The sequence below is a fragment of the Parasteatoda tepidariorum genome, chromosome 2, assembly GCF_043381705.1.
Source record: "Parasteatoda tepidariorum isolate YZ-2023 chromosome 2, CAS_Ptep_4.0, whole genome shotgun sequence".
NCBI classification, from domain to species: Eukaryota; Metazoa; Arthropoda; class Arachnida; order Araneae; family Theridiidae; genus Parasteatoda; species Parasteatoda tepidariorum.
In genome coordinates, this window is record NC_092205.1 from 94,394,277 (window position 1) to 94,421,663 (window position 27,387).

At 32.2% G+C, this 27,387-nt stretch overlaps 1 protein-coding gene across 1 annotated transcript; it reads left to right on the top strand.

Moving 5' to 3' along the window:
- The first annotated feature begins 1,707 nt into the window (after nucleotides 1–1,707).
- On the top strand, nucleotides 1,708–23,144 carry LOC107447600 (salivary glue protein Sgs-3-like). The gene is made up of 7 exons (XM_071177947.1): nucleotides 1,708–1,928; nucleotides 8,610–9,130; nucleotides 11,449–11,501; nucleotides 14,344–14,437; nucleotides 16,620–16,798; nucleotides 19,820–19,869; nucleotides 22,883–23,144. Exons 2-5 carry the CDS (start codon nucleotides 8,629–8,631, stop codon nucleotides 16,796–16,798), a joined length of 828 nt encoding a protein of 275 aa, XP_071034048.1. The 5' UTR covers nucleotides 1,708–1,928; nucleotides 8,610–8,628; the 3' UTR covers nucleotides 19,820–19,869; nucleotides 22,883–23,144.
- The last annotated feature ends 4,243 nt before the right edge of the window (nucleotides 23,145–27,387 follow it).

The window sequence follows — 27,387 nt, forward strand, 5'->3', positions numbered from 1 at the left end:
AAGAGAGAAACTAACGTACTTCCTTCCTCTATGACTTTCCACACGCTAATGGGGAAAGCATGTGAAGTGTTGCCATAGGAAAAGAGTTCTGCTCTACGCCACCTGCAGCCCATTTCGATCGCCAATCTCATTACAAAACGGTTCTTACTTAAAAAAAAATGACCCTCGTATAAGATTCTAAGATCACTTTAAATTCCCTTTTTATGTAAATGCTCATAAAGTCATTCTACAGTTAAAAAAAATAATAATTTCCAACAAAATATTCTTATTTTTTTAAAAAAATATAACAGCATTTTATTTTAATGATTGATGCTTCTTAGTCTTACCACAAGCCAAATGTTAAAAAAAAAAAAAACTAACATAACAGTAATATAGATTTAAAGTGTTATAGTCATTCATTGCTTCTTTTGGCTGCTTTCAACATGGCCCGCTCTCCCTGCATGTGGCAAAAGCTATCAGGATTCGCTTTGTTACAAATTAACGTTTTCTACAACGGCAATAAAGAATACTACATTTTTTCTTTAGAGCTACCTACTAGAGAACCCTGCCTGATGAAAATGCACACCTCAATTATTTCGTGGTTACTTCTAACAGAATTTATCGCCAATCGAAATTCCATCCACTTGTAGACTAGCTAGAGTACTGAAGTTTGAACTGAAGCATTGTGCTGAATATCAATTCAATTGTTTCATAATCGCTACAATTATTATTAAACTGTGAAAGTAAACAAAAATCCTACGCCATTTTTCCGGGTAGTCAGAGCCCTCAAATCTCTACTGGAGATCGGTGCCCGATAAGAATGCACACCTCAATTATTTTGTGGTTACTTCTAACAAAATTTATCGCCAATCAAATTTCCGTCCACTTGTAGACTAGCTAGAGTACTGAAGTTTAAACTGAAGCATTGTGCTGAATATTAATTCAAGATTCAATAGTTTTATAATCGCTGCAATTATTATTAAACTGTAAAAGTGAATTTTTTTGTGACCATTTTTTTTTCTTCTAATTTATCTGAATAAATTAAATAGTAAAAAAAATGAAATACATCGAAAATAATTTTATTTGGTATTTGAAAGTCAAGAAGAAGATCGCTGATGCACAGACACCTGACCTATGCTGGTCAGGTGTCTACTAATACCATCGGCAGCTGGTTGCTTATAAACAAGATAACGTGTCAATATTCTGGATGGTTGACTAAGGCGAAGCTAAGTTTCTCAACATAAGTTAGAATTCTAATTAACGTGAAGTTAATTAAATACAACGATCTATCGCGCATCGAATTAGTTAAATAATTTTTCTTGTCTACATCTTTTATTTTACTTAGTTTTATTTTTTGTTTTAAGCTTGATTATTTTTATATTCTGTTTCTGGCAACTTTTTGGCATAATTAGTTTGCTTGTGTTCGTTATGTTACAGGGCTTCGTGCCTGTATTTGTGTTAAGAAATAAATCAAATCCTTCTTTGTGAAGGAATATGGAATGTGCCACTTAAGAAAATTCTTATTTCATGGGCTAGACTTACTTGAAATAGAATGGAAAGAACAATTGTTGACTTAAACAAATGTCCTGTTTCAACAGCCAATCAGGATCGATGCACACGCTGACTGACGTCATTTGCAAGTATCTAATTTGCGGTACTTCAGGATTAAAAAAAAAGCTGCGGGCTAGGCTTGGTTACGCCTTATAGCTTTCATGCTCTCAGAAGTTCCACTTGAAAAAGAAATTTCAGCTTATAACTCTAAATATTCAAAAAAATTAGAGTTAAGAGAGCTGTAATCAAGAAACATCAGTTACCATTTAACTCTCATCATTCAACATTTTGAAAGGATAAATAAATACTAATGGTGAAATAAAGTATTAGTAAACAACGTAGCTTTAAAAGAAAAATTCGTTAAGATTTTTTATCACGAGAAAATAGCTGAATTTACGGTAAATATTTTTAAAGTCTACTGTTACATTGATTGAAATTTAATCTATATTATTAAAGTTTTCAAATAAATAGTCAAAATTTAGATGACTAATCATACAGAAGGATTTTCATATTAGTTCACTATTTATCATTTAAAGTATTTTTAAAGTTATCCAATATTCGCATTATTATCATTAATTTTACCTACTTTGTAGTTTAAGTTTTAGGAAGGAAAAAAAATAGTAGCTACAAATTATTTTTCATTTATTGTAATGAAAAAAAGTTTTTAATTAGTTAAATTATAATAAGGATTCGAATTATAAGCAACTATACAAGTAGTATCATTCGTACTTTAATTTTAAAAAGTACTTATCTATTTCGCCGGTGCAAGCGATAAAGTTGTCAATAAAAAGTCCTCTTTTTAACCCTCTCTCTTCTCAGTTGTATGGGAATGTATTACTATATATTCTCCTTCCATAATATTTTTCTCATTTATTTGTCAAAAATTTCCACGACGCTTTCTTTAAGAACTATGTTTAGTGCAGTTATCGTTTCCTGACTTAAATTTTTTTGTAATATGTTTGAAAATCATGACGAAACTAAAGTACTTCCTCCTCCTATGACTATTCACACGCTAATGGTGAAAGCATGTAAAATGTTGCCATAGGTAAGGAAATCTGCTTTGCGCCACCTGTAGTACACTGCTATCGCAAATCAATCGATAACTAATTTTTTTAAGATTGTTTTAATATGTCACAATATAGGAAAACACAAGCAAAAGTGCACGCATTTTATATGTTTTGTTCTTAGCATTAATATATACGAGGTATTTGTTGCCCTATCTACAGATTTCAGCTTTTTTTTTTTCCTTTGCTCGTACTGTTTTTGAGATAGAAAACGATAACACTTTTTCACCAAATAAGGAAATGTATTTGATAGAGTATAACAACTTTATTATACAGTATACTTTCGATATCTCAAAGTTAAAGGGACGCTAAAAAATTTTCTAGGTACACTCATTTTATTTTATTTTATAACGGCCGTTGAACAGCCGACCCAATTTTGGGTTTACGACCACTGATGTTCAACCCCGTAGCCTTTTAATTCCGAACGCAATCCAGAAGACAAGGAAACTCTTGGATCGAGTATTATGAGAAATTTTACATTCGTGGAGGACTTCTTGATGGAACTAACCCGCAATTGCGTTACATGGAGAGGGAAACCATGAAAACCACCCACAGTTAGCCTGATGGCAAAGGGACTCTAACCCATGATGTGCCTACCACTGAGGATATTTTTACGTCAGCACTATGGTCGGTGCAAGCCGAGTGCGGAATTCGTATCGACCAGCCGTCGTTGGGATTCGAACCCGTTCACCTCATTGGAAGGCGAATGGTCTATCCCCTGAGCCACCGCGGCTCATTGATATGCGCATTACATAAATGCTGCATGGAAGGTGCACTTTCTCAAACATTGAATATATCCTGCTGCCTCAACCAATTTTCTTCCTGCGATGAAACAGCTGAAAGATGATTTCGTAAATATCTATTGGAGACAAGTCTAGTCACCATGGTGGCTAAGTTAATGGTCCATTTCGAAAGCATTTTCGTCCCCATCTGATTTTTGTTTCCTTTTAGTATATTTGCTTTTACCTTTCATTTTTGTCACGTGATTTTGAAGTAACCTGATAGTGTGATTGCTTAACAAACAAGAAGCATGATCTCTCAAATAAGAGAGGAGGGTAACTAGGTACGAAAATTAGGGGATTATCCATAAACTGAAAAATATTTGATAGACTTTGTATAGAGTTTGTTTTAAGTAACCATAAAACAACCCCTTAGTGGCATCACAATTTGTAAGGGAATTTCGGGCCGCGAAGCTCAAATACTGTTTGAACGTTAGAGTTAGAAGTTAGTCAAAACGCTCTGCAAAATCTCTCTATTTTTCAAAAAAGTTACTTCCGTATGGTGGTATTTTTTTATTATTCCCTTGTGGTGGATTCACTTTTTGCATATTTTGCCCTAGATCTAGAATTATTTAAACGAATAAAACATTTTTTGCACATAGCTTAGAAAAATAAATAATTATTTTTCTAAGATAATTTCAAACAATTGTTCTTTCAAATGTGTAGAAAGTGTTAATAATCTAAGCTTATCTTATTATTTAGTTTAATAATCTGCGAAATTATTTTGAATTCATATTTTAATCACAATTAACTAATTATATTTAATTATTTATAATGTATCTATTTAAAAATAATTAATTAATACCTAAGTATTATAAGCTTAGTTAATTGATAATTATGCTTAGTTAAAAATTGAGAAATTATTTTAAACATAATTAATTGTCCTTAAGCATTAAATATACATTATTTCAAATTAGTAATTTTAAATAAAACATGAATGAAATTGATAGCGCTGTTTATTGAAGAAAAAAAAAATCTAAAAATAAGATTTTTTTCGTAGTTAAATTTTAGAAACTATTACACCGATTTCGTTCTAGTTGCTTATCTTATTTCTCAAAAATTTTCCAAATCGAAATTAAATTATAAAAAATAAAACATGTTTCGAAAAAAATATTAGTTGTACAAGTATCTACCACATTCAAGCATTTGCAAAACCAATTTTATATTTTAAATTTTTTTTTCCTGGTTTGCCTAAATAATCCAAAGATACTCGTATGACTAAAAGTGAAATTAACTATAATGGATCAAAATTTACTCCGTGCTCCATTTTTCTAAATGACATCTTAGAATATTCGATACTTAGATTAAAATTTACTTGAGTGTGTCGCTTTTTTTCTTTCTTTTTTTGTGTTCAATAATTCATACTGTATGACTTACCAATGAAACACAATCTTGATATTCTATTCTTTATTATTCAAATAAAACAATAAAAAAAAATAATTCCTAAATGCATGCTGCGTAAATTTTTTGAAAGTAAACTTTAATTCTAGCATAAAATTACCCTTATATCTTAAATTTACTTAAAAATACTGAAAGTATTACCGCCATTATAAAGCAATATTCATCTATGAACTCTACTTATAATTAAAAATTTGAATAAGAACCATAGTAAAATGAATTCAACTTCGTTGGGATAGAAAAATAAGCTTATGAATTCATGTATGTACACTTGCTATTATACTAATAAGTCAAACACTGCAGGCATAGTTTTTTTTTTTATTTCTATACGTTTTTAATGTAAATATTGTTACTAAGCCAAAATTGTCATCATCAAATATTTTGCTGCCCATAATTTTCTTATTACCCAAATTAAGTGCAAAATTCAATTGCAAAGTGCAATTACCCAAAATTCNTTCATGGTGTTGCATTTTCTACAAACAGCAGTTTAATAAGTCAAACACTGCAGGCATAGTTTTTTTTTTATTTTTATTTCTATACGTTTTTAATGTAAATATTGTTACTAAGCCAAAATTGTCATCATCAAATATTTTGTTGCCCATAATTTTCTTATTACCGAAATTAAGTGCAAAATTCAATTGCAAAATGCAATTACCCAAAATTCAAGTGCAATTATTTCACAGACACACTCACGTTTTTTTTAAAGATTAAACTCAATTTTTATTAAATTACTTATAATTATGATTATTTATTTGTAGATTATTTTGATTGTGGCTTATATAAAAATGGTTCGTATGGTTGGTACTTATCTGTTATTGGGGGCATGAGTAGGTGACTGCTTCTTCGAGATATGACCAACGCTAACATGGAACCAATAAGTTCAAATTTTAATACTGCGATAGATTATCAAAAAATATCGGCAGGGGTCGGTTTTTGCAAAATTGTGAAAAAAACTGTTCGCAATTTGTGAATATAAAATAAGCGTTAAGTCACATTCTTTCAACCAGGGTCCTGCTTTTGTGAATTTGTGCAAATAGAGTCCTGTTATTGCAAAAATTGCTAAAACCCTTTTCAAGAAGTTTTTACATTGTAAATAGATACAAGATTCTGCTCAATAATTGCTGCTACTAAATTAGAAATGCAACATACAAATATTTGGTATACTGCTCAGCACAGAATATTCATTTCGGACGAATAATGGAAACAAAATCAGTCACATTTTTAATAATTTCAAGTGACATATTTTAAATGACACAACTTAAGTAATGTATCACTTTTAATGCGTTACGCATTAAGTGGACTTGAACAATTCTTAAATTTATAATATTTTATTTAAAAAATTGTCAGAAATTAATTTTTATTTACATAATATTCTATTGATTAATTTTATGGATAAATATAAATTGATCAATTATTTATTTACAAAAAACAATTATGATTTAATATTAATAAGAATGTCCACACGAGGTTTTTAAAAGTAGAAATATTATCTTAGAATACAACATTTGGAATTTAAACTTAGAGAAACTTAGTTTGTCTCGAACCGTTTTTCTCCCTCCCGCACCCGAGAAGGGTTTATTCGATTAATAAAACAATAATAAAGATAAACAAGTTTGTGAAGGGTCCGATTAAGAGATACATTATTTTGTGAAGGGTCCGTTAACGAACCCAAATTTCTTATTAACAAATTCCTGATCCGTGTTTAACAATGTATCACGATATACTTCCAATTTAATTTTCTTTCTATGTTGGACAATATATTTGAACCCAAATTAAACTTATCATCTCTCACGATAACATCGTATTCAATAATTTAACCTCATAATATTTTGCGTTATCGTTGTATGTGTATAATATTTTGCGATATTTTTTTTTATAATGTTAACGATACTGATCGTGATATTATCAAATTTGCTAATTGCAGTAATAAATAATAATCACGATATCATATTCGATAAGTACTGTTATCATAAACAATCACGAATTTGCTATATATCTGTGTGTATTATGCAGCCTATGTAAACAAAACAAAAAAATGGCTTGTTCCTATGTGTTGATAAACATGGTTCCATGTTCCTTATAATTGAAAAGTCCCCGTGGCAGAATTTTTTCGAGCTATCTGAGACAGAACCCTTTAGAACTAATGTCTTCTGCAAGATACTTTTGATACAAACATATTTTTTACAAATATATGTTATTGAGCCGCGATGACTCAGGAGAGAGAGCGTTCGCCTTCCAATACGGCGAACCGGGTTCGAATCCCAGTCGATATGAATTCCGCTTCCGGCTTGCACCGACCACAGTGCTGACGTGAAATATCCTTAGTGGTAGAGGGATCATGGGTTAGAGTCCCCTTGCCATCTGGCTTTCCGTGGGAGGTTCTCGATATCTTCCTCTCCATGTAACGCAAATGCGTGTTAGCTTCATCAAAAAGTCCTCCACGAAGGCAAATTTCTCCCAATACTAGATACAGGATTGTCTTTGTTCTGGATTGAGCCGCAAACTCAAATTTAGGTAGGCTGTGATTACCATCCGACGGCTATGAAGTAAAATAACCTGCAATGAGCCGTGGTAGCTCAGGGAATAGAGAGTTAGCCTTACAATGAGGTGAACCGAGAGCGAATCCCAGTGATAGCTGGTTGATACGAATTCCGCAGCCGGCTCGCACCGACCATAATGCTGACGTAAGACAGTGGTAGACGGATCATTGGCTGGAGTCTCCTTGCTGTCAGGCTAACCGTGGGAGGCTTTCTTGGTTTTCCTCCATGTAACGCAAATGCCGGTTATCTTCATCATAAAGTTCTCCATGAAGGCGAATTTCGCCTTATACTCGACCTAGGAGTTACCTTGTCTTCTGAATTGGGTTCAAAATGACAAGGCTACGGAGTTGAGCATTAGTAGTCGTAAACCCATAAAATTGGGTCGGCTGTTCAACGACGGTTATAAAATAAAATACTTGATCAAGGAGTTCCCTTATCTTCTGGATTGGGTTTAAAATTACAAGACTATATATATACGTTATTAATTTAAAAAAAGACAAAAGCGCTGTGTTTATAAAAAAAAACGTAATATATTTTTTTTAATTGAACGTGTAGTATTTTTTTATTCTAAAATTATGGGAGATAATCGTGAATTTTTTGGGGGGGGGAGGATCTCACAAATTACTTCCTTTTTCGCATTTTGTAAATAATCATTACAATGAAAAAAATAATTAAAAATCATGAAATCCGCAGAAATAATTGCCGTAAAAAAATCTACGACGAAATCCTGTAAATAGAATTCCTCAAATTCGTGTTTCGTTTCGAGAGTAGGTTGTTGCAATAAATAATATCGTATAAAAAATATCGGATTTAAAAACTTAATTGGATGGAAAAATCAACAGCAATAACTGCCAAAAATTCGATAGAATTATTGCTTAGAAAAGTAAATACTCAAATGCACGATTCGAATTTTCCATATTGTTTGAAATATATCGGGATATTTAAAAACCACGTAAAAATCAATTTTAATAACTGCCAAAAATACAATTGGAAACATTACATCGATTTACGACTCTATCGGCGTAAATTAAGCGCATCAAAAAGTGATTATCTGAATGCATCATTCAAACATTAAGTGAAAAATTTCTGTTCAAAAGTGTTTTCTACAAGAAAAGAAGAATTTTTTGCTTTTCAAACGAAAATTCTTTCTGCAAGAACTGTGTAACGATCTGCGACAATGTCGACGTGTCTCTGCGATTCTGTAAAGGTGCAGATAAGTACCGAATGTTTTTGTTTTTCTTTTACATTGCATTCGATTTTTATTTATATTTTCCACTTATTATCTTTTTTTTCCATAGTAAGAAAACAAATTCGAGCATGACACCATGTTTAATGGTGTTTTTTCTGTTTCTGATTCTTCGATGCTCTTATAGCAAGCCGTATAGACCTCTTTATTACACGGAAACGTACGGTGCACCTAGGATTAGAATAGTCTATTTATATGATGATGATTATGATGATGATGAAAATTCAACTGCTGCCACAACACTAAAAAACAGACGTAAAACAACCACCATTGTTGGTTCTACAACAACAATTGCAGAACCAATGACAGAGAACCCAACCACAACTGTTGTACCAACTGTTCCCGAATCAACAACAACTGAGCGCATCACAAAAACAACAATTGCAGAATCAACAACAACTGAGCGCATTACAACAACAACAATTGTAGCATCAACAACTACCACAACTGATGTACCGACTGTTGCTAATGTAACAGCACCTGAAAGCTCCACAACTGCGAAATCAACAAAAACAACTCGGTCTACAACAAAAGCGATGAGTTCGACTTCGAAGATTGCTTCTCAAGTAATAGGTAATTCTGATTGACGTATAGTGTTTGCTTACAATAATGAACCATCCGAAAATGGTGTCAAATTTTCTCAATATTTTCGTCCTCTTCCAGCTCTTTGTCCTACTTCCCCATACCCCTAACCCCCTCATCACATGCCACACTAGACTATATAAACGAATGCCTACAGCTCTGAAACAAAACCATGTTTCAAATTTTATTTTTAATTTTAACTAGTCCCACAGTGGACGGATCGTTAAGACGCGGTTCCCAGCAGATAATAGAAATCAAGCATTGCTGGCTGCGGTCAGTGTGCGGGTGGGTGACCACTTGGATCAGTCTGCGTAGGGACCGAAGGTGTGCTGTATCGGTCCTCGTTAAACTGTTCTATCTAAAAGTGCTCGACTTCGCGCAGGTCGTCAAGCTACCAAATCAGGAGAGCCATTCCCTCTGCAGAGGATCAAAATTGCGATGGCATGTCTTCGGATCATCCTCAGTGGTGTTTTCCAGATCGTCTCCTATAGTCCGTTGTGCAGCTCTAGAGCGACGTAAACAAAGTACCTACCTCGTTTTAACCTCATTCTCCTCCTTGTCATAATATCATAAACCCTGCCACTCCTTAACTCATTTATTGACTGCCCCTAAGCAACAGATATAGTAACTGGTGTTAACTGCAAGGGGAAAAAAATATAAAATTGAATCTTGGTTGAACTTTTTGTCTAATAATCTGTTTTTCGTGTACTAAGATGCAAAACCCATATATGCTGGCAAATTAATGTAGACAATACGTACAATTGTATTTTAAGGGCACTATTTCGTTTCGGCGCAACTGCCAAACTGTTAACGACGCTATGTGCATTAATTAATTGTGATAATAGATAGTACTAGTATTCATTTGTAGTAGTACATTCATTAAAATAGGTATTTAATAAAAAATATAGCACCTAAATTTCAAGGCTAAAGAGTGAATAGAAGGGTTAGGTCAATCGTTTGAAGAGACCTCTCCTAGCTTCTGATTGCAATCAGTGACGTCACGGCGGCCAGTGCAAAATAATGTGACAAAAAGAAAGAGATTTTGCTAAATCCTTTAAGTTAGAAATGCTAAAGCATTGAATGAAAACCGTACGGCGGTAATTTACTACGATTTTATTAAACATATGGGAATATATTGCTAACTATTCCAAAGGGTGAACGATTTTCTGAAAGATTCGTCCTAAGATCATTCGAATATCATGCAATATCTGAATGTTATTTTTAGCATATAAAAAAAATTTTGCATTCACAAATTTAAAAAAAAAGACCTTTCTTAGGGCCCACTGCATGTTACATAAACGAAAATGAGACATTAATTTTGACAAGTTGTGGTCATATGAACAAAAATGTTTTAATATGATATATTTGCTCCTGCAATTAAAACTATCATGGTATTATTGATAACATGCTATTAAAAATGAGTTTTCTTTAAAACGATATTTTTTTAACCCTAAAAAAAAGCCACAAATAAAAGTCCACTGAATTAGGCGATTTTGATTGCTTTGTGCACTATTCAGAATGGCACTAAACCTTAAACATGTATAAATTAAAATCTAAAAAATAAAAAAAAACGTCTGTAAATTACTACAATAATATATCCAGGGCTCGTGCTAAGGATTTTAAAATATTAGCCAGTAAATTATCCAAATATCAAAAATATTCGCCCATTTTCGAAAGTTTTCGCCCAATGCAATTGTTAACATTCTTTATGATTAATTTTCTCAACATAGAAAACTATTTTACGGCAGTTTTTTCCAGGCTTATATTATTTGGACTCTAATTGGTTACGTGGTGCTTTAACCGAAAATTACTGTAATCGAAAAATACGAATTCCGCAACCACTGTGCTGACGTGAAATATCCTCAGTGGTAGACGGATTATGGGTTGGAGTTTCCTTGCCGTCACGCTAACCGTGAGAGGTTTTCTTGGTCTTCCTCCCCATGTAACGCAAATGCGGGTTAGCTCCATCAAAAAGTCCTCGGCGAAGGCAAATTTCTCCCAATATTTGATCCAGGAGTTCCCTCGTCTTCTGGATAGAATTCAAAATTACTAGGCTACGGATTTAAACATTAGTAGTCGTAAACCCAAAAATTAAATAGGCTGTTCAACGACGGTTATAAAATAAAATAAAATTGATTTTCGAATCATCGGTCATTTCGAGAACACCTGGTAAAAAAAGTTATGTGTAAACGTTTTAAAAAAAAGTCACTTAAAAGTCATTCACAGCTACATCCTTATTTCGAATTTTTTTCCTCAATCCACATATAATTTGTTCGGGTCTTAATTCAATTGTCTTTTTGTCTCCCCAGACTGCAGCAGTGGTGGAAAAAGTTGCCATGAATGTAGAAAGCTTTCGCCCCACGTAAGACAACAACATTTATATATTTCAATTTTAGAAATACTTAATTGTTTATCTTAGTTGTTAACAACTATAACTACAATGGATCACCATTCATGCGGTAGTCATTTATATTGTCTTCTCAATTGAATCTCAGTCTAAGCAATGTTAAAATAGTTCGCTTTTATATTAGGGAGAGAAAAAACATAAATTATCGCTTATAAGTCTTTTTCTTTTAAATGACGTTTCATTGCAATCCCAATTCATTATCAGTCAATGCAATATTAATATAGTTCATTTTTATATGATTGATGAAGAAAACATAAATTATCGCTTATACGTCTTTTTCATTTAAACGATGTTGCATTGCAATTACAGCTCATTCTCAGTCTATGCAATGTTAATATAGTTCGTTTTTATTTAATAGAAAAGGAAAACACAAATTATCTTTTTCTTATACGTCTTTTTTATTTAAACGATGTTACATTCTAATTCCAGCTCATTCTCAGTCTATGCAGCGTTAAAATAGTACATTTTCATATTGTGGAAAAAGAAATGATAAGTTATCGATCTACGTCTTTTTCGTTTAGACACCGTTATATTGTAATCCCAGCTCATTCTCAGTCTATTCAATGTTAAAATCGTTCGTTTTTATATGATAGAAAAGGAAAACACAAATTATCGTTTGCTTATACGTCTTTTTCATTTAAACGATGTTGCATTGCAATTACAGCTCATTCTCAGTCTATGCAATGTTAATATAGTTCGTTTTTATTTAATAGAAAAGGAAAACACAAATTATCTTTTTCTTATACGTCTTTTTTATTTAAACGATGTTACATTCTAATTCCAGCTCATTCTCAGTCTATGCAGCGTTAAAATAGTACATTTTCATATTGTGGAAAAAGAAATGATAAGTTATCGATCTACGTCTTTTTCGTTTAGACACCGTTATATTGTAATCCCAGCTCATTCTCAGTCTATTCAATGTTAAAATCGTTCGTTTTTATATGATAGAAAAGGAAAACACAAATTATCGTTTGCTTATACGTCTTTTTCATTTAAACGATGTTGCATTGCAATTACAGCTCATTCTCAGTCTATGCAATGTTAATATAGTTCGTTTTTATTTAATAGAAAAGGAAAACACAAATTATCTTTTTCTTATACGTCTTTTTTATTTAAACGATGTTACATTCTAATTCCAGCTCATTCTCAGTCTATGCAGCGTTAAAATAGTACATTTTCATATTGTGGAAAAAGAAATGATAAGTTATCGATCTACGTCTTTTTCGTTTAGACACCGTTATATTGTAATCCCAGCTCATTCTCAGTCTATTCAATGTTAAAATCGTTCGTTTTTATATGATAGAAAAGGAAAACACAAATTATCGTTTGCTTATACGTCTTTTTCATTTAAACGATGTTGCATTGCAATTACAGCTCATTCTCAGTCTATGCAATGTTAATATAGTTCGTTTTTATTTAATAGAAAAGGAAAACACAAATTATCTTTTTCTTATACGTCTTTTTTATTTAAACGATGTTACATTCTAATTCCAGCTCATTCTCAGTCTATGCAGCGTTAAAATAGTACATTTTCATATTGTGGAAAAAGAAATGATAAGTTATCGATCTACGTCTTTTTCGTTTAGACACCGTTATATTGTAATCCCAGCTCATTCTCAGTCTATTCAATGTTAAAATCGTTCGTTTTTATATGATAGAAAAGGAAAACACAAATTATCGTTTGCTTATACGTCTTTTTCATTTAAACGATGTTGCATTGCAATTACAGCTCATTCTCAGTCTATGCAATGTTAATATAGTTCGTTTTTATTTAATAGAAAAGGAAAACACAAATTATCTTTTTCTTATACGTCTTTTTTATTTAAACGATGTTACATTCTAATTCCAGCTCATTCTCAGTCTATGCAGCGTTAAAATAGTACATTTTCATATTGTGGAAAAAGAAATGATAAGTTATCGATCTACGTCTTTTTCGTTTAGACACCGTTATATTGTAATCCCAGCTCATTCTCAGTCTATTCAATGTTAAAATCGTTCGTTTTTATATGATAGAAAAGGAAAACACAAATTATCGTTTGCTTATACGTCTTTTTCATTTAAACGATGTTGCATTGCAATTACAGCTCATTCTCAGTCTATGCAATGTTAATATAGTTCGTTTTTATTTAATAGAAAAGGAAAACACAAATTATCTTTTTCTTATACGTCTTTTTTATTTAAACGATGTTACATTCTAATTCCAGNTTTCCGTTTTTAAAAGCGCTATATGTTGAGCCACCTCATCTAGATTTGCCATGTGACATTTTTAGCAGCAATCTTTGGTCGATTTTCTAACGTTGCCATTCGGGGAGTTGTAATGAGGCTTTTTTGGGTGCCGTGTAAGAGAAATATATATATAGATTTTTGATTTCTCCCTTTAATGGAATCGTGAGAAAGACTTTTTCCCTCGACCTATTTAACAGACCAATTATGATTACTCGGTTTTCCCTCTTTCCCTAAAACAAAACATTTTTATGGATTTATTTTTGTAAGATTTTCCCCAACTTTTATTGAGGAGCACTACGATTTTGTGTCACTTGGACATTCATTCTCTGATTAAGGTGGTTAAATAAAATTAATTTGCTCTTTTTAAAATCCTGTGCCTGTTTTTCCTGCTCTCACAACTGCCACCATAAGATATATTTACAATTTTTCTTTTCTTTATTTTTTTAAGAGCATTGAGCGAAAATGGACATTGTTTGAATAAGTTTTAGAAAATAGTTGAATTAACCGAAAAGTATCGAATTTTAAAATGACATTAAACCCGGTTACATTTAGTGTTTTTTTTTCCTTCTAGTGTCACTACAATCATGGATCCAGTATTTGTTTCTATTCAAAATTTACTCATCAAAACGAAATCTATGAGTGTGCTGAGAGATGGTTTGCTATGGGTGAGATTATTTATTTATTTATTGAATTACAGTCGGATATCTATTAAATGAACTTCCATTTTGCGATTTTTTTTTTCGAAGAACCAACAATATTTCGGAAATTTCTGCTTGAATTAACTTCCAAATAGCGAAGTGAATTTTCTATTTAACGAACTTTTCTGTGAGATCCATTTTTCCTAATTTCCCATAGTTGTTTCCTAGTTTCCCATTTTTTCTAATTTCCCAGTTGTTTCCTAGTTTCCCATTTTTCCTAATTTCCCATAGTTTTCCTAATAAGTTGTTAACGTATTTTTTGTGGGTGAAGTGATTCTGAATTGATTTTTGAAGCCACTCAACTTTAAAAGAAGGCAGTAAAATCCTTTTCCCTTTTTATTTGCATTTTAAACGAAAAACTCAGTTAAAGTTAACGGATTTTATAAGTAGCAATTAAACTTAATAACACATGTGATAATGTACGTTTAAAATTACTTTTATAATAAATGCAGCTGTAATTTTATACATAAATTTAGTTTTTTTTTATAGTTTAAAATGTATATAGCATGATAGTGTAACACTGGATAATGTTTTGCTCTATTCTTGCTTTCCATGCAGATTTCTTCTATGGTTAAGATTTATAAAATAAATAGTAGATTACAAGAGAAAGGTGTCTCAATTGCTATTTTACTTATGTCTAATGTTTATTAATTTAAAACCTGTTTTGTGTTGTTTAAATATTTCAAAAAGGGATTTTTCTATTTAGCGAATTTTCCATATAACGAACTTATTATCTGGATTTAGTGACTTCTTTAAATAAAGGTCCGACTGTATATATGTTACAATGGTTGAATCGAATCTGAATACAGCATGGTTTATCTCTGAAAAATATCAACTTCCTCTACACTCACCCTTTCAGTTCAGTGGTCGTGTGAGCTGTATCTTGGCAGAAATGGCACTTTCTGTTGAATCATTATACCCAAAAGACTCATATGAACTCTACTTCCGGCTGAGTTTTACGCTTGAGCTTGAAAAAACACAGCATTCAATATTATTATACTTGTAGTGTTTTCAATGTAACATGTTCGTTCAATCTAACTTTCAGCGAAACAAACAACAAATAAATTCGGTAAACTCTACAAAGCTTGCTATCATGCTATCCAGAAAAATAACGAAGGGTACGATTTTACACAAATATAACCAAATAAGGGATAACACTCAAAACATAAACTCTTTACATAAAAAATTACAGAAAACTGTTACGAATGGTAAAATGACGCGTGCATTTAAACCCAAATCAGAATATGAAAACTTCCAAGAATATTAAGCATGTTCACGCATCGCCTCGTAAGCATAACATAAGCAGATGGTTACGCCCTCTTTTTGACAGTATTGCACTTGTTACAATTGTCCCCACCTACGGGGTCAATTGTAACAGTTCATAAATTCAACTAAAACATTGTTAATTATACATATTATCATAGTTGTGACACATTTTCTTATTGATCAAAATAGTAGTGTTATTTTAGGAGTAAAAATAATAATGAGCAGAAACCTAAAGGGTTAAACTTTTAACTTTAAGGGATTAAAAATTTTAACTTATGCTGTGAAAGGAGACAAATAAAATAATGCTCATGCAGCGTAATATAAATGATATAGTGGTGGTTCTTAAAGAGTTAAGTAATGGTTTGTAAACATAAGATTATTTATTTTCAGCTGTTACATTCGTCCCTTTACTTATTGTTACAATCGTCCCCAAGACGCCATTTCAGCTTCATTTGTTAAAAACAATGCTAGTTAATTCACAAAACTAATCTTTTTTTTTATTGAAATGTTAATTAAGGTGTCCACTTACATATTCGGTTAATAATTTTTATTTGTTTAAACAAAATTACTTTGTTGCAATATAATATTCTAATACCAAAAAAAAAGTACTTACGTAGCTTGAAAATATGTTTTGTGATGTAACTGTTTCAAAAGTACATAAAAATGGCTGGAAGCAGGGGTGTACATGTAGATTTATTAAATACACCTTGTGCAAAACCTAGGAACCAAATCCAGAACCCGACACTCGAAATTTTCGCTCTGTTACAATCGTACCCTGTTACAATTGACCCCACTCTCCCCTACCGATTTTTGGTGCAACGTGGCTCGGAATTTTTAACAGTGTAATCCCAAAGTCCCATTCTAAGCATATCTTCTTTTCCAGATCCCTTTATGTCATTTTACGTGGCTACCTTCTTCGTCCTTCTCTTTTCTTTCGGGTTCGGCCTCTATTTCGGTTGCCTCTACTATTTGAATGTATTTGTGGTTCCGGCCATTCCACGTCGAGAAGTGGACTCACTTCGAAATCACGTGGACTTGATCAGAGAAAGACGCAGAACGTAGGTAAGTCACTTATTTCTTTCATTCACACTCATACAATGAATGACACAATAATTAAATTTATTACTGTCATTTGTAATTAAGTTTTATTTTTAATAGACATAAATGAAGATAAAACAAAGGAAAATTACAGACATATGAAAAAAAATATGGAAAGAAAAATAATAATAATAAAATAACTGACAACTGGGGGAAAAAAAGGAAAAAAGTTTTTCAAAAAATCCGGAAAATAAAAGATATAATCTTTTCATCACCCCATACGATTATATCCGCCAAAAAATAGTGCTTTATCGTCGAATTTATATTATATATCATGAAATTTAACCAATTGATACAATCTCTAATTGATCAATTCAAATCTCTAACAAAAAGATCAAAATTAAGACATAGGATCAAAAAGAAAATACAAAATAATAAATATTTTTTTCGTGGAAATATATTTGGATAAACTTGTGGAATAAAATTAATTAAAATTTTAATTTAAAAAACCTGCTTTAGTTTGTTAATTACGAGGCAAAACTTCAGTTTAAAGCTAGAGTTACTTTCTGGCTAAAAATATTGACTGAAGTTTAAAATTGAAAACTATTTTAAATATTTAAAAAGTTTTTTGAAAAATCGCCAATTTGGTCGAGATTAATTATTTAAGATAAAAATCATTAAAATCAAGGAATAAATTTTCTTTTTTACATATTTTTATGGGTCATAGATGGAGTAATTTTTCAAATAATAAAAAATCCGAAACGTTTTTACTTCGCAATTTTGCTATCAATTTTACGTCTAATTTATTGACATTTTGCCCGTCTTTGTGATCAGCACTGGTTCGAGATTAAAATTGGAAGTTATGAATAACTGTTACCAATAATTCCAAACATTGCTCATTATTCATACAACGATAAGAGTCTCCTTAAAACAGCATTAACTGGAGGAGACTCGATAGCTTCTTCGATTTTTATCTAATCCGTTTGATATTAAAAAAAATTTAAAAGAATTACTTTTTTAAAAATTTTATTTCAGAACGTCGAGTAAGAAATTTAATAATTTCGTACAAATTATGTAGTTTGTCATTTAAAATTACACGATTTGAAATGATGAAAAATTTTGCATATCTAACCATTCAAAATTCGTTTTTAAAAAAATAAAATCAAAGGAAAATGCAAAATAGTAAAAAAAAAAATTTTCGTAGAAATTTATTTAAATAAACTTGTTTTATTATTTTGTGCAAAAAAAAGGATTGTTTTGAAAAGTTCAAATATGGTGAAATACGCCGATATGGTGAATACTCCACATCAGAGGGGCCCCTAAATCGAATAGAAGGTTTATTTTAGGTTTCCTTCTTTAATGAACTTTTTTTAAACAAAATATCAGTACAGTGCAAAATCCGTCTGTTTTATATTAGCTTCTTCATTAATCTATCGTATGAACACAATAAATCTATATTTCGTAAATGCATGGCTTTCTAGTGCGGAATTCAGCTAAATTTTCGCAATTGCGATGGACAAATTTGGCCAACCAAAAGCCTTGTCTTTACATATCGCAAAATGTGATAGGTTAACAAAAATGCAGGCTTCTGATTGGCTTAATTGAGTAATCGTCATTGCGAAAACTTAGCCGAATTCTGCCCTAATGTCAGCAAGGATATGAATCTTTCGCTGCTATATGACAAAGTTAACAATCAGAAAACTGCATTCGGTATGATGGACATAGAAATGTCAGAAAATCAATAAAATGGACATAACTATATTTCGTTAGACCATTAGAGGGAGGGGGACATTTATAGCTATTTTAGGTCCCAGTCAATTGTCTTGTTATATATCTATAATGAGGTGAAAAATTTAAATACCTCCATAAAGTTCGGTTCTTCATTACTGAAATAGTAAACCAGAGGGGGAGGGGGTGCCCAAAGAAATTTGTGCCCCGGTCCCCAATTAGGCTAAGTAGGGCCCTGAACAGAGTATAGGTTGGTCCATTAAAATGACAAAAAAATTGTTTCACTTCTGAAGTTACCTAAGATAATCTGCAAACTACTTAGATAACCCGAGCATTTTAACTACTAAACACTCGTTCATGTGAACGTTAAGGGATAAGATCTCGATAGAATTCATCAACTATTATCCAAGGAATCAAAAAGGGTTAGAAAATATTAGTACAATCTAGCAAATTGTCATGATGTCATCTATTTAGTTTTTCAGTATCTGAAGAATCAAGTCAATACAATCAACAAATAATTGAGTTGATAGAGTGATTGAAACAAATTTTTGAGCTTTAACATTACGGCAACCGTTATGTAGCATATTATCAAGGTAGAGTGCAGAAAACTCTTGGCTCCTCACTTTAATGGAGCAATTCAGTCTGCAGACTAGCTAGGTAATGTGCATATAATTGGTTTTCGAGCTTTAGCAGTAGCAAATATATATTTGGGATTTTATTTCTCCACAAAGATTTGAAAAATGTAAGTAATTACACTACCTGGTGAAAAGCATCCGGACACGTGGTAATGATGGTGGAAGCATTATGGTGTGGGGTGTTTCTCGTGGTTTGGCCTGGGTCCGTTAGTTCCCGTGGCTGGAAACATGAACTCTGAGATGTGTATGTGGACATTCTGGACAATGCTGCACCACCAACTCTATGGTAATATTTCGGGGAAGGCCCATTGTCTCTTCCAGCAGGATAACTGCTCCATTCACACATCGAGGCTTGCACAGAGGTGGTTTGACGAAACGGTTGGTCAAAAACTGGACTGGCCTTTTCAGAGCCCCGATCTAAATCCCATAGAACACTTTTGGGACGAATTAGAAGGCAGATGACGTAGCCAGGCCAAATAGACCCTCTTCACTGCAAGCACTCACTTAAGTCAATTCATATTCAAAAACTGTTGGAAAATCTTCCCTGAAGTGTGCAGGTTGTAACTGGATAAAGTGGCCAGATAGTGTATTTAGGGCGGTGACTTCGAATCACCCAGTTGACATTTTTTGTGTGTGTCTAATTTCGTGGTATACTGACATTCGATATGTTTCCCTGTTACAGGCAGCAGGAAATTGTGGAACGAATTTTTCGAAATTTCACTTTTAAACAAGGTAAAACCTTTTCTATTCATTGTTTTTGAAAATATTCTATTTCGCATAGATACATTTCAATTTTAATGCATTGCTTTAAGGCAACGGAGAGTTGTAATAAATCAGGGTGTAAACTCAACTCTGTAAGCAACGCAAATGACTCATTCTTGTGAACTTTAAGATTTGCATAGAAAATATTTAACCGAAAAGTGATCAATGTTAAGTATTTTGTGCGTAATAATTTTCAGTTGTCACTTTAAAAAAAATTGATTTCTATACATGGATTATAATTTTGAATGCAATAAAAACCAACATTGGCTGTGTTTTTCACTCTAAGTTCTACTGTTAGTCACAAATTTAACTGATGAGAACGCAATTAAGATAACTTAGGATACGCAATTAACACTTGAACGACTGATCATTTTGACCGAAAATCAACTTTCAGAGACGCTAAGTCCTAAAATAATTATACCAGCTTACTTGATCTTCGTGACTTTTACCAACTTTTTTGAGATCTTCAAATAATCATGTAAACTACAATACATCAATGTAAACTAGGAAAAACGGTCTGCATTTTGAGTACTATCCGTAACTAAGGAACAGTTAATAATCCTATAACAGGATTAAAAAACTATTACGATACATCAATGTAAACTAGGAAAAATGGTCTGCATTTTGAGTACTATACGTAACTAAGGAACAGTTTATAATCCTATAACAGGATTAAAAAACCATTACGATACATCAATGTAAACTAGGAAAAATGGTCTGCATTTTGAGTACTATCCGTAACTAAGGAACAGTTTATAATCCTATAACAGGATTAAAAAACTATTACGATACATCAATGTAAACTAGGAAAAATGGTCTGCATTTTGAGTACTATACGTAACTAAGAAACAGTTTATAATCCTAAAAATATCCCTGAAAAAGTAAGTATTTTAGCATGTGTGTGTTCCATAAATAAGCCGAATGCTAACGACGCGAACGTTTTTTAGAATGTGGCCAATTTTAGTTTTGCCTACTTTAATTTACTAACTTACATTACCAATTTTCTTGATTATTTTTTAAGCGAAGCTCTTCATAAGTTTCTCGAAAATCTCTTATTCTGAGCTTTGTCAACGAATTAAGATTGTAATTTTTTTCAACAATGAAACTACCAGCTTGCAGAATACTGAATTAATTAAACCATGTTTTATTTAAGTTGAGCTAAAATATCAGCATCTTAAACAATACAATCATGCGAATTTGCTACAGCTTTTAACAAGCTGTTAATTTGAACCATGTTCCCCTTAGTTTTATTTATAATATCGGTATCTTACTAAACCGTAACATCATCAAAATTCACCAAATAGACAGTATTTTTTATTTTATGAAATGTTATAGAGCAAACTTACGTAATACTTTAACGAGCCCTGAGATATACCCCCAATTAATAAAAGCGCATACAATAACGAACGTTTCCTTGTTTGCGAGAGAATTTCCTTTGTAACAAGCATTAAATTTTAACTAGCTATTTCTTATTTTGCAATTAATTTTATTTTAAATGCGACGTCATGTTTATCGCTTCAAATGATAAATCTCAAGACAAGGCAGAAGAGGAGAAAACGTTCCAATTTAGTTACATTCTTCCTAATTATGACGCAGTATTCTATGTTGGAATTTGGGAGACATTCGAATCGATTGGCGATTTCTGGTTTGGACTTGCATTCTTTGTTTTGTTGATTTATTGTGTTCCTTGCCAGAATACTTATTCGTGCAATCATCATTTTTTTTTTTTTTTTTTGCTTCCCTGATTGAAGAGTTTTTATTTATTTATTTGTTTTGCATCGAAGAGTTTGCTTTGCATTTTCTTATCATTAGAATCCATCAGGCACCTCCATTGCAATAACACGTAAAAGAAGACAACACTACATCGACCTTAATTATAAAAACATAAATATAGTTTTTAAACCAAGAGATAGGAATACAATAATTTGAATTCAAATTTGAAATTAAGAAGCAATGTATAAGTTACAGCCAAAGCTAGGTAATAGGCACGTCTGTAGATTAGTTAGGGTGATCTATTAAAGTCCGGGATCAGGAGTTTTCTGCAATTTTCTAAGGTAATGTGCGAATGGAAATTCTCCGTACCTTTCAAGTTTAAATTTTAATTATATAACAATTTTCTTAATTGTAATAATGTTTTAAACTGCGTGATTATTCGTATTATGGTTTGTAAAATGATTAATTTTATCAAGTATTGCATTAATTACAGTAGCTTGATTTTTTAAGTAACGAAAAATAAATAAACAACATCATCTTAATTTAAGCATACAGAAACGTCGCTGTTGTTTCATTAAAATTATTATTTTCACTTAAGTGTGTCTAGTACAAAATGTAAGGATTATCTAAGTAGTTTGCAGATTGCCTAAGTCAGTTGAGAAATCGAAAAAAATGTTGGCACTTTAACAATCACTGTAGACTGTGGAGTATAGTTTGTTCACCAAGAGTTGGCACTTGGCTCCACCTCCTTTGACGTAGAGTTCATTACAGCGCGGGAGAAGGAAGAGAAACATCTCCTCGCTTGAAATTGAGACAGCCCTTCATGAGCGCCAAACACAAACATTGGATTCTTTTTTAATCATTTACTTCGCTTTATCATCTGCTATTACATCTTTCGTTACTTTAGCTAATTAAATATATTTTTAATTTAAAAACTGCTGTCTTCCCAGCAAACTGTCTAAAAAAAAGACAAACTATTCACTCAAAAGAGAGAAATATCATCAAATTTATAAAATAATTTAATGTTAAAAAAAATGCCCATAAAGTTTGTAAAATAAATATTTTTGCCATACGGTCGCCAAATAGCAACCTTGTTCAGGATTGTTCACATCCTTCTCCCAAAAATAGCGAAATAGTATCGTCGCATGCCACGTGATGAAGGCGGTGCCAAGTGCCAACTCCTGGTGAGCGAGCTATACCTGATTTGTAAGTTTTAACGGTAATATTATATTTTTGATGAATGCGACATTTACTCAAGTTTGAATTTCAGATGACATGGAAACAAAAGCTTTGTTAGAAAGCAGTGAGGATGCAATGGATGAAAGCTATTGAGAAGTTCAAAACTACACCACTGGTCCTCCCCCCCCCAAGACTTTTCCCTCACCTATATGTCTTTCATTGTTTCAAAGACTAATTGAACTTTTTCATTCGAAGAAAATTTTTAGAGATGGACTTTTTAAAATAGCATTTTTCGATGAATCGGAATTTAGCGATTTTCATTTCTAAATTTCTGAGAAATAAATTCGTTTTTTATGCGTAATATTGTATTATTATTATTGAACATTCGTATTATTAAATATGCTATTATTTAAGATTCAATACTTTGTTATTTTAGTCAGAGAATAGCACTTTTGTCCCTTTCTTTGAATGCTTCTCTGAAGTTTGTGGCGTTGCCGTTTCCAGTGCTAAAAAAGCGCCCCCGGAACGCCGTTCGTTTGGAGTTTTTTTAAAGTTTTTTTTTTAGTTTACACAAATCAAATCATCATTGCGCGTGTTTAAAAGTAGTTGTACAAGAAATATTCAAATGCAATAAGATAGAATGATTTGATTATTCAGTTTATAAAAGTTTTATCGTATTTTGCCGCTTAAAAATTAAAGAGATGAAAATTGCTTCTAAGCATTCACAAAGGACAGGCATATTATCGCAAATAATCTGCGGGATTGCACCGTGCACTTTACTATGACGAAATCTAGGGCAACCTAAGTTTTTCGTTTATTGAATTATCAGGGATCTATATCCAAGATTGTAGGATTTCGTGAAATTTTGCCTCAGAAGCAGAACTCTGTTTGCCTGCTTACGGATAATCAGAAGTATATTGAACTTAAGTTTTTAAAATAATTTCCGTCCACAATCGTCTTAAATTTTACTCTCGTAAGTGTCCTAGAAAATTAAAGAAAAAGAAATTGCTTCTAGGCATTCACTAAAGACAGGCAATTATCGCGAATAATCTGCGGGATAGTACCGTGCACTTTACTATAACAAAATCTTGGGCAACCCAATTTTTTCGTTTATTGAATTATCAGGGATCTATATCCAAGATTGTAGGATTTCGTGAGATTTTGCCTCAGAAGCAGAACTCTGTTTGTCTGTGTACGGATAATCAGAAGTCTATTTTTTTAAATTAATTTCCGTCCACAATCGTCTTAAATTTTACTCTCGTAAGTGTCCTAGAAAAATAAAGAAAAAGAAATTGCTTCTAGGCATTCATTAAGGACAGGCATATTATCGCGAATAACCTGCGGGATAGCACCGTGCACTTTGCTATAACAAAATCTAGGGCAACCTAATTTTTTCGTTTATTGAATTATCAGGGATCTATATCCAAGATTGTAGGATTTTGCCTCAGAAACAAAACTCGGTTTGTCTGCATACGGATAATCGGAAGCCTATTGAACTAAAGTTTTTTAAATAATTCCCATCCATAATCGTCTTAAATTTTGCACTTCGTAAGTATCCGTGAATTTTGTCAATTCACTGTTTTCATAGCATAATTTTCAGTGTGGTGTCTCGTATCACTGAACAGTATGATTCATTGATAAATAAAATATCACGAAGAATAAATGTCTTATTAAATTAAACATCATTTGGAATAAAACAAATTATGATAACGTTTCGCTAAATCTGAATAAAATCTCATTAAGCTGAAAAGGAGGACGGTTTTAATATTACTTTACAGACACAGGTGGCAGGTAGGGACTTTACTTAAGATGCACTAAAACTGCTCAATTGGCGACGATGTGGGAAAATCAAAAGGTAGGCCATCGCAATTTTGATCCTCTGCAGAGAGGAAGGCTCCCCTGCTTTGGTAGCCTAAGTACCTGAGCGTGAAGTAGAGCACTTTATGGTAGAACAGATTTACAAAGATCAAAACCTCGGTCCCTACGTAGGCTGATTAAAGCCTTGACCCTCCCGCTTACTGACCTTAGCCAGTGATGCTTGACTAAGGTCAGTAAGGTGTTCTACTACGCACCATGTTTTTACGATCTATCCACTGTGCGACTTGAAGAAACAGAGGTTGCGTTATGTGAATTCTTCATTAAACAAGTATAGCTTGTTCATCAGGACTTTGCACTTGGCTCCATCTCCTCGGACGAAGAGTTCATTTTAGAGCGGGAGTAAGAGGAGAAACGTCTCCGCGCTTGAAATTAAGACAACCCTTACTGCGTTCCAAACGCAAATAGTGAATTCTTTTTCAGTCACTTACTTCGCTTCATCGTCTGCCCTTTCGTTATTCTAGCTAATTAAATATATTGCAGCAAGATGTCTCAAGAAGGACAAACTTAAGCCAAACTTTTACTCAAAAGAGAGAAATATTTAATTTATAAAATGTTAAAAAAAATACACATAAAGATTGCGGAATTAATAATTTTGTCATACGATTGCAAAATAGTAGCCTTGTTCAGGATTTTTCGCATCCTTCTCCCGCGAATTAGTATCGTCGGATACCACGTGATGAAGGCGGAGCCAAGTGCCAACTCCTGGTGAGCGAGCTATATATATCCGTTGCTAAAAGAGATATCAAACATACATTTGCAAAGTATTTATTTCGTGTGGATTACATAAATATCCATTTATAATACAATGAGGACAACACATGTTCTTTGGTATCGTGTTCACAAAAAAACACTTGAATAACATTTAGGATAAAGGAAATCCGACAACCAGCGAACACTGAACACGTTTTTTTTTTGTTGAGTCATCAGGGGGGGGGATAATATTCCAGTATTGAAAAATGAGGAAAAGTATTGGTGAGTTTACTGGAAGTACTGTAAATGAATCTTTATACCGTTACAAGAATTTGCAAAATTAAAATAGTTAAGTCTGAAAATGCAATTCTCGCAGCAAATTCATGTGGCGGGACAAACATATTCTTCCTAGAGTTCTTGGTTTCAGTTCGAAATATTGGCAGATGGCGCTGCGGAGAATGTTGTAAAAATCTTAAAAATAGTTAGTTGAATCCAATTTATCGAAAATCTTTTTTATGAATCTAATTATCATTGCAATATTTTTGAAACGTCAATCATCGGCTGCAATTACGTGCGGTAAGTTGTGATGCAAATCTGTATATATATTTCTCTTACACGGAGACAAAAAAAAAAGCCTCATTACAACTCCCCGAATGGCAACGCTAGAAAATCGACCAATGATTGCCGCTAAAAATGTCACATGCCAAATCTAGCTGAGGTGGCTCAACATATAGCGCTTTTAAAAACGGAAACTGAAATAACCAGAGAAAGCATTCTCACCAAATGTGATCTCTTCCGAAATTCGCCCTATCAGCTGCGGCAATCTCATACTATTAAGCTAGGCAGAAGTGAGTAGTCTTTGTCGATAGATCTCTATTTTAGTATTTTGTTGAAAGCGCTTTTTTTCCACGAATTTATATATTACGAATTTATTTGACAATTTTTGATTTATATCACGAATTTATCGGGTGTTGGCAAGCGTTAGAGGGCAGGGGGCGCAGCCCACTATTTTAATTTATTTTTCTTTATTAACTTTGGCTGACTAACTGCAGCGCCATCTATCGAAACAGTTTTGAGCAGGAATTTTTGGTGAAAATATATATGCCCAGTCGCATGTATTTGTAGCTAGAATTGGAATTTTTCGTTTTTCTTTAATGGATTTTGATCCCCTTTTTAATGGGTCTCGCTCATGTTTATTAACTCTAATTTTTGGTATCAATGCGTTTTCATAAACACTTGATAGTGTATTGTAATTTTCATTACTCTTATTTTATAGCCATTAAAAAATGATTTCAAAAAAAAATTGCCAGTTTGTGGTCTATTTAATATTTTTGCAATATTGTGTATACAACCAAATTAATTATTAAATAAAATTTAATGTTTCTGTAATAAAAATGTCGGTACAACTAAATTATTAAGTTAAATGTCTCTGCAATAAAAATTGTCGATTCAACCAAATTAATTATTAAATAAAATTTAATGTTTCCGTCATAAGGATTGTTCGTATTACCAAATTAGCTATTTGATAAATGCGTCTAATGATAAAAAAAATCTTTATTTTTGTATTCTAAATAAACGTACTTCCAAAATAAATTTTTACATAAAGTTTTTGTTTCAAATAATTTATTTGTTTTAATTTTTTCTTCTGAATTTTCCATAAAAAAATAAAACATATTTTAAGCTTAGTTACAGGCTTTTTATATATTTTTAATGTAATAAAAAATTTCTTACCTGATTGGAAACTACAGAAGGTATTTATAATTCAATCGAATATTTTTCGGCTTTACTCTCATTCATAATTAAAGTGGTTTTTATTTTACGCACCTTTATACTTTTCCGTTTTATTTACATTCATAATCGAAGTGCTTTTTATTTTACTCAATTTAATATTTTCCGCTTTACTCTCATTCATAATTTAAGTGTTTTTCATTTTACTCATCTTTATACTTTTTGGCTTTATTTACATTCATAATCAAAGTGCCTTTTGTTTTGCGCAACTTTATATTTTTCAGTTTTACTCAAATTCAT

What these genes read in the sequence shown, in the direction of transcription:
- LOC107447600 (XM_071177947.1), top strand. Translation starts at nt 8,629, where the DNA reads ATGACACCATGTTTAATGGTGTTTTTTCTGTTTCTGATTCTTCGATGC. An exon ending in GATTGCTTCTCAAGTAATAG is followed by an intron (nt 9,131 to 11,448) that starts GTAATTCTGATT and finishes TTGTCTCCCCAG; the next exon opens with ACTGCAGCAGTGGTGGAAAA. An exon ending in TGAGAGATGGTTTGCTATGG is followed by an intron (nt 14,438 to 16,619) that starts GTGAGATTATTT and finishes CTTCTTTTCCAG; the next exon opens with ATCCCTTTATGTCATTTTAC.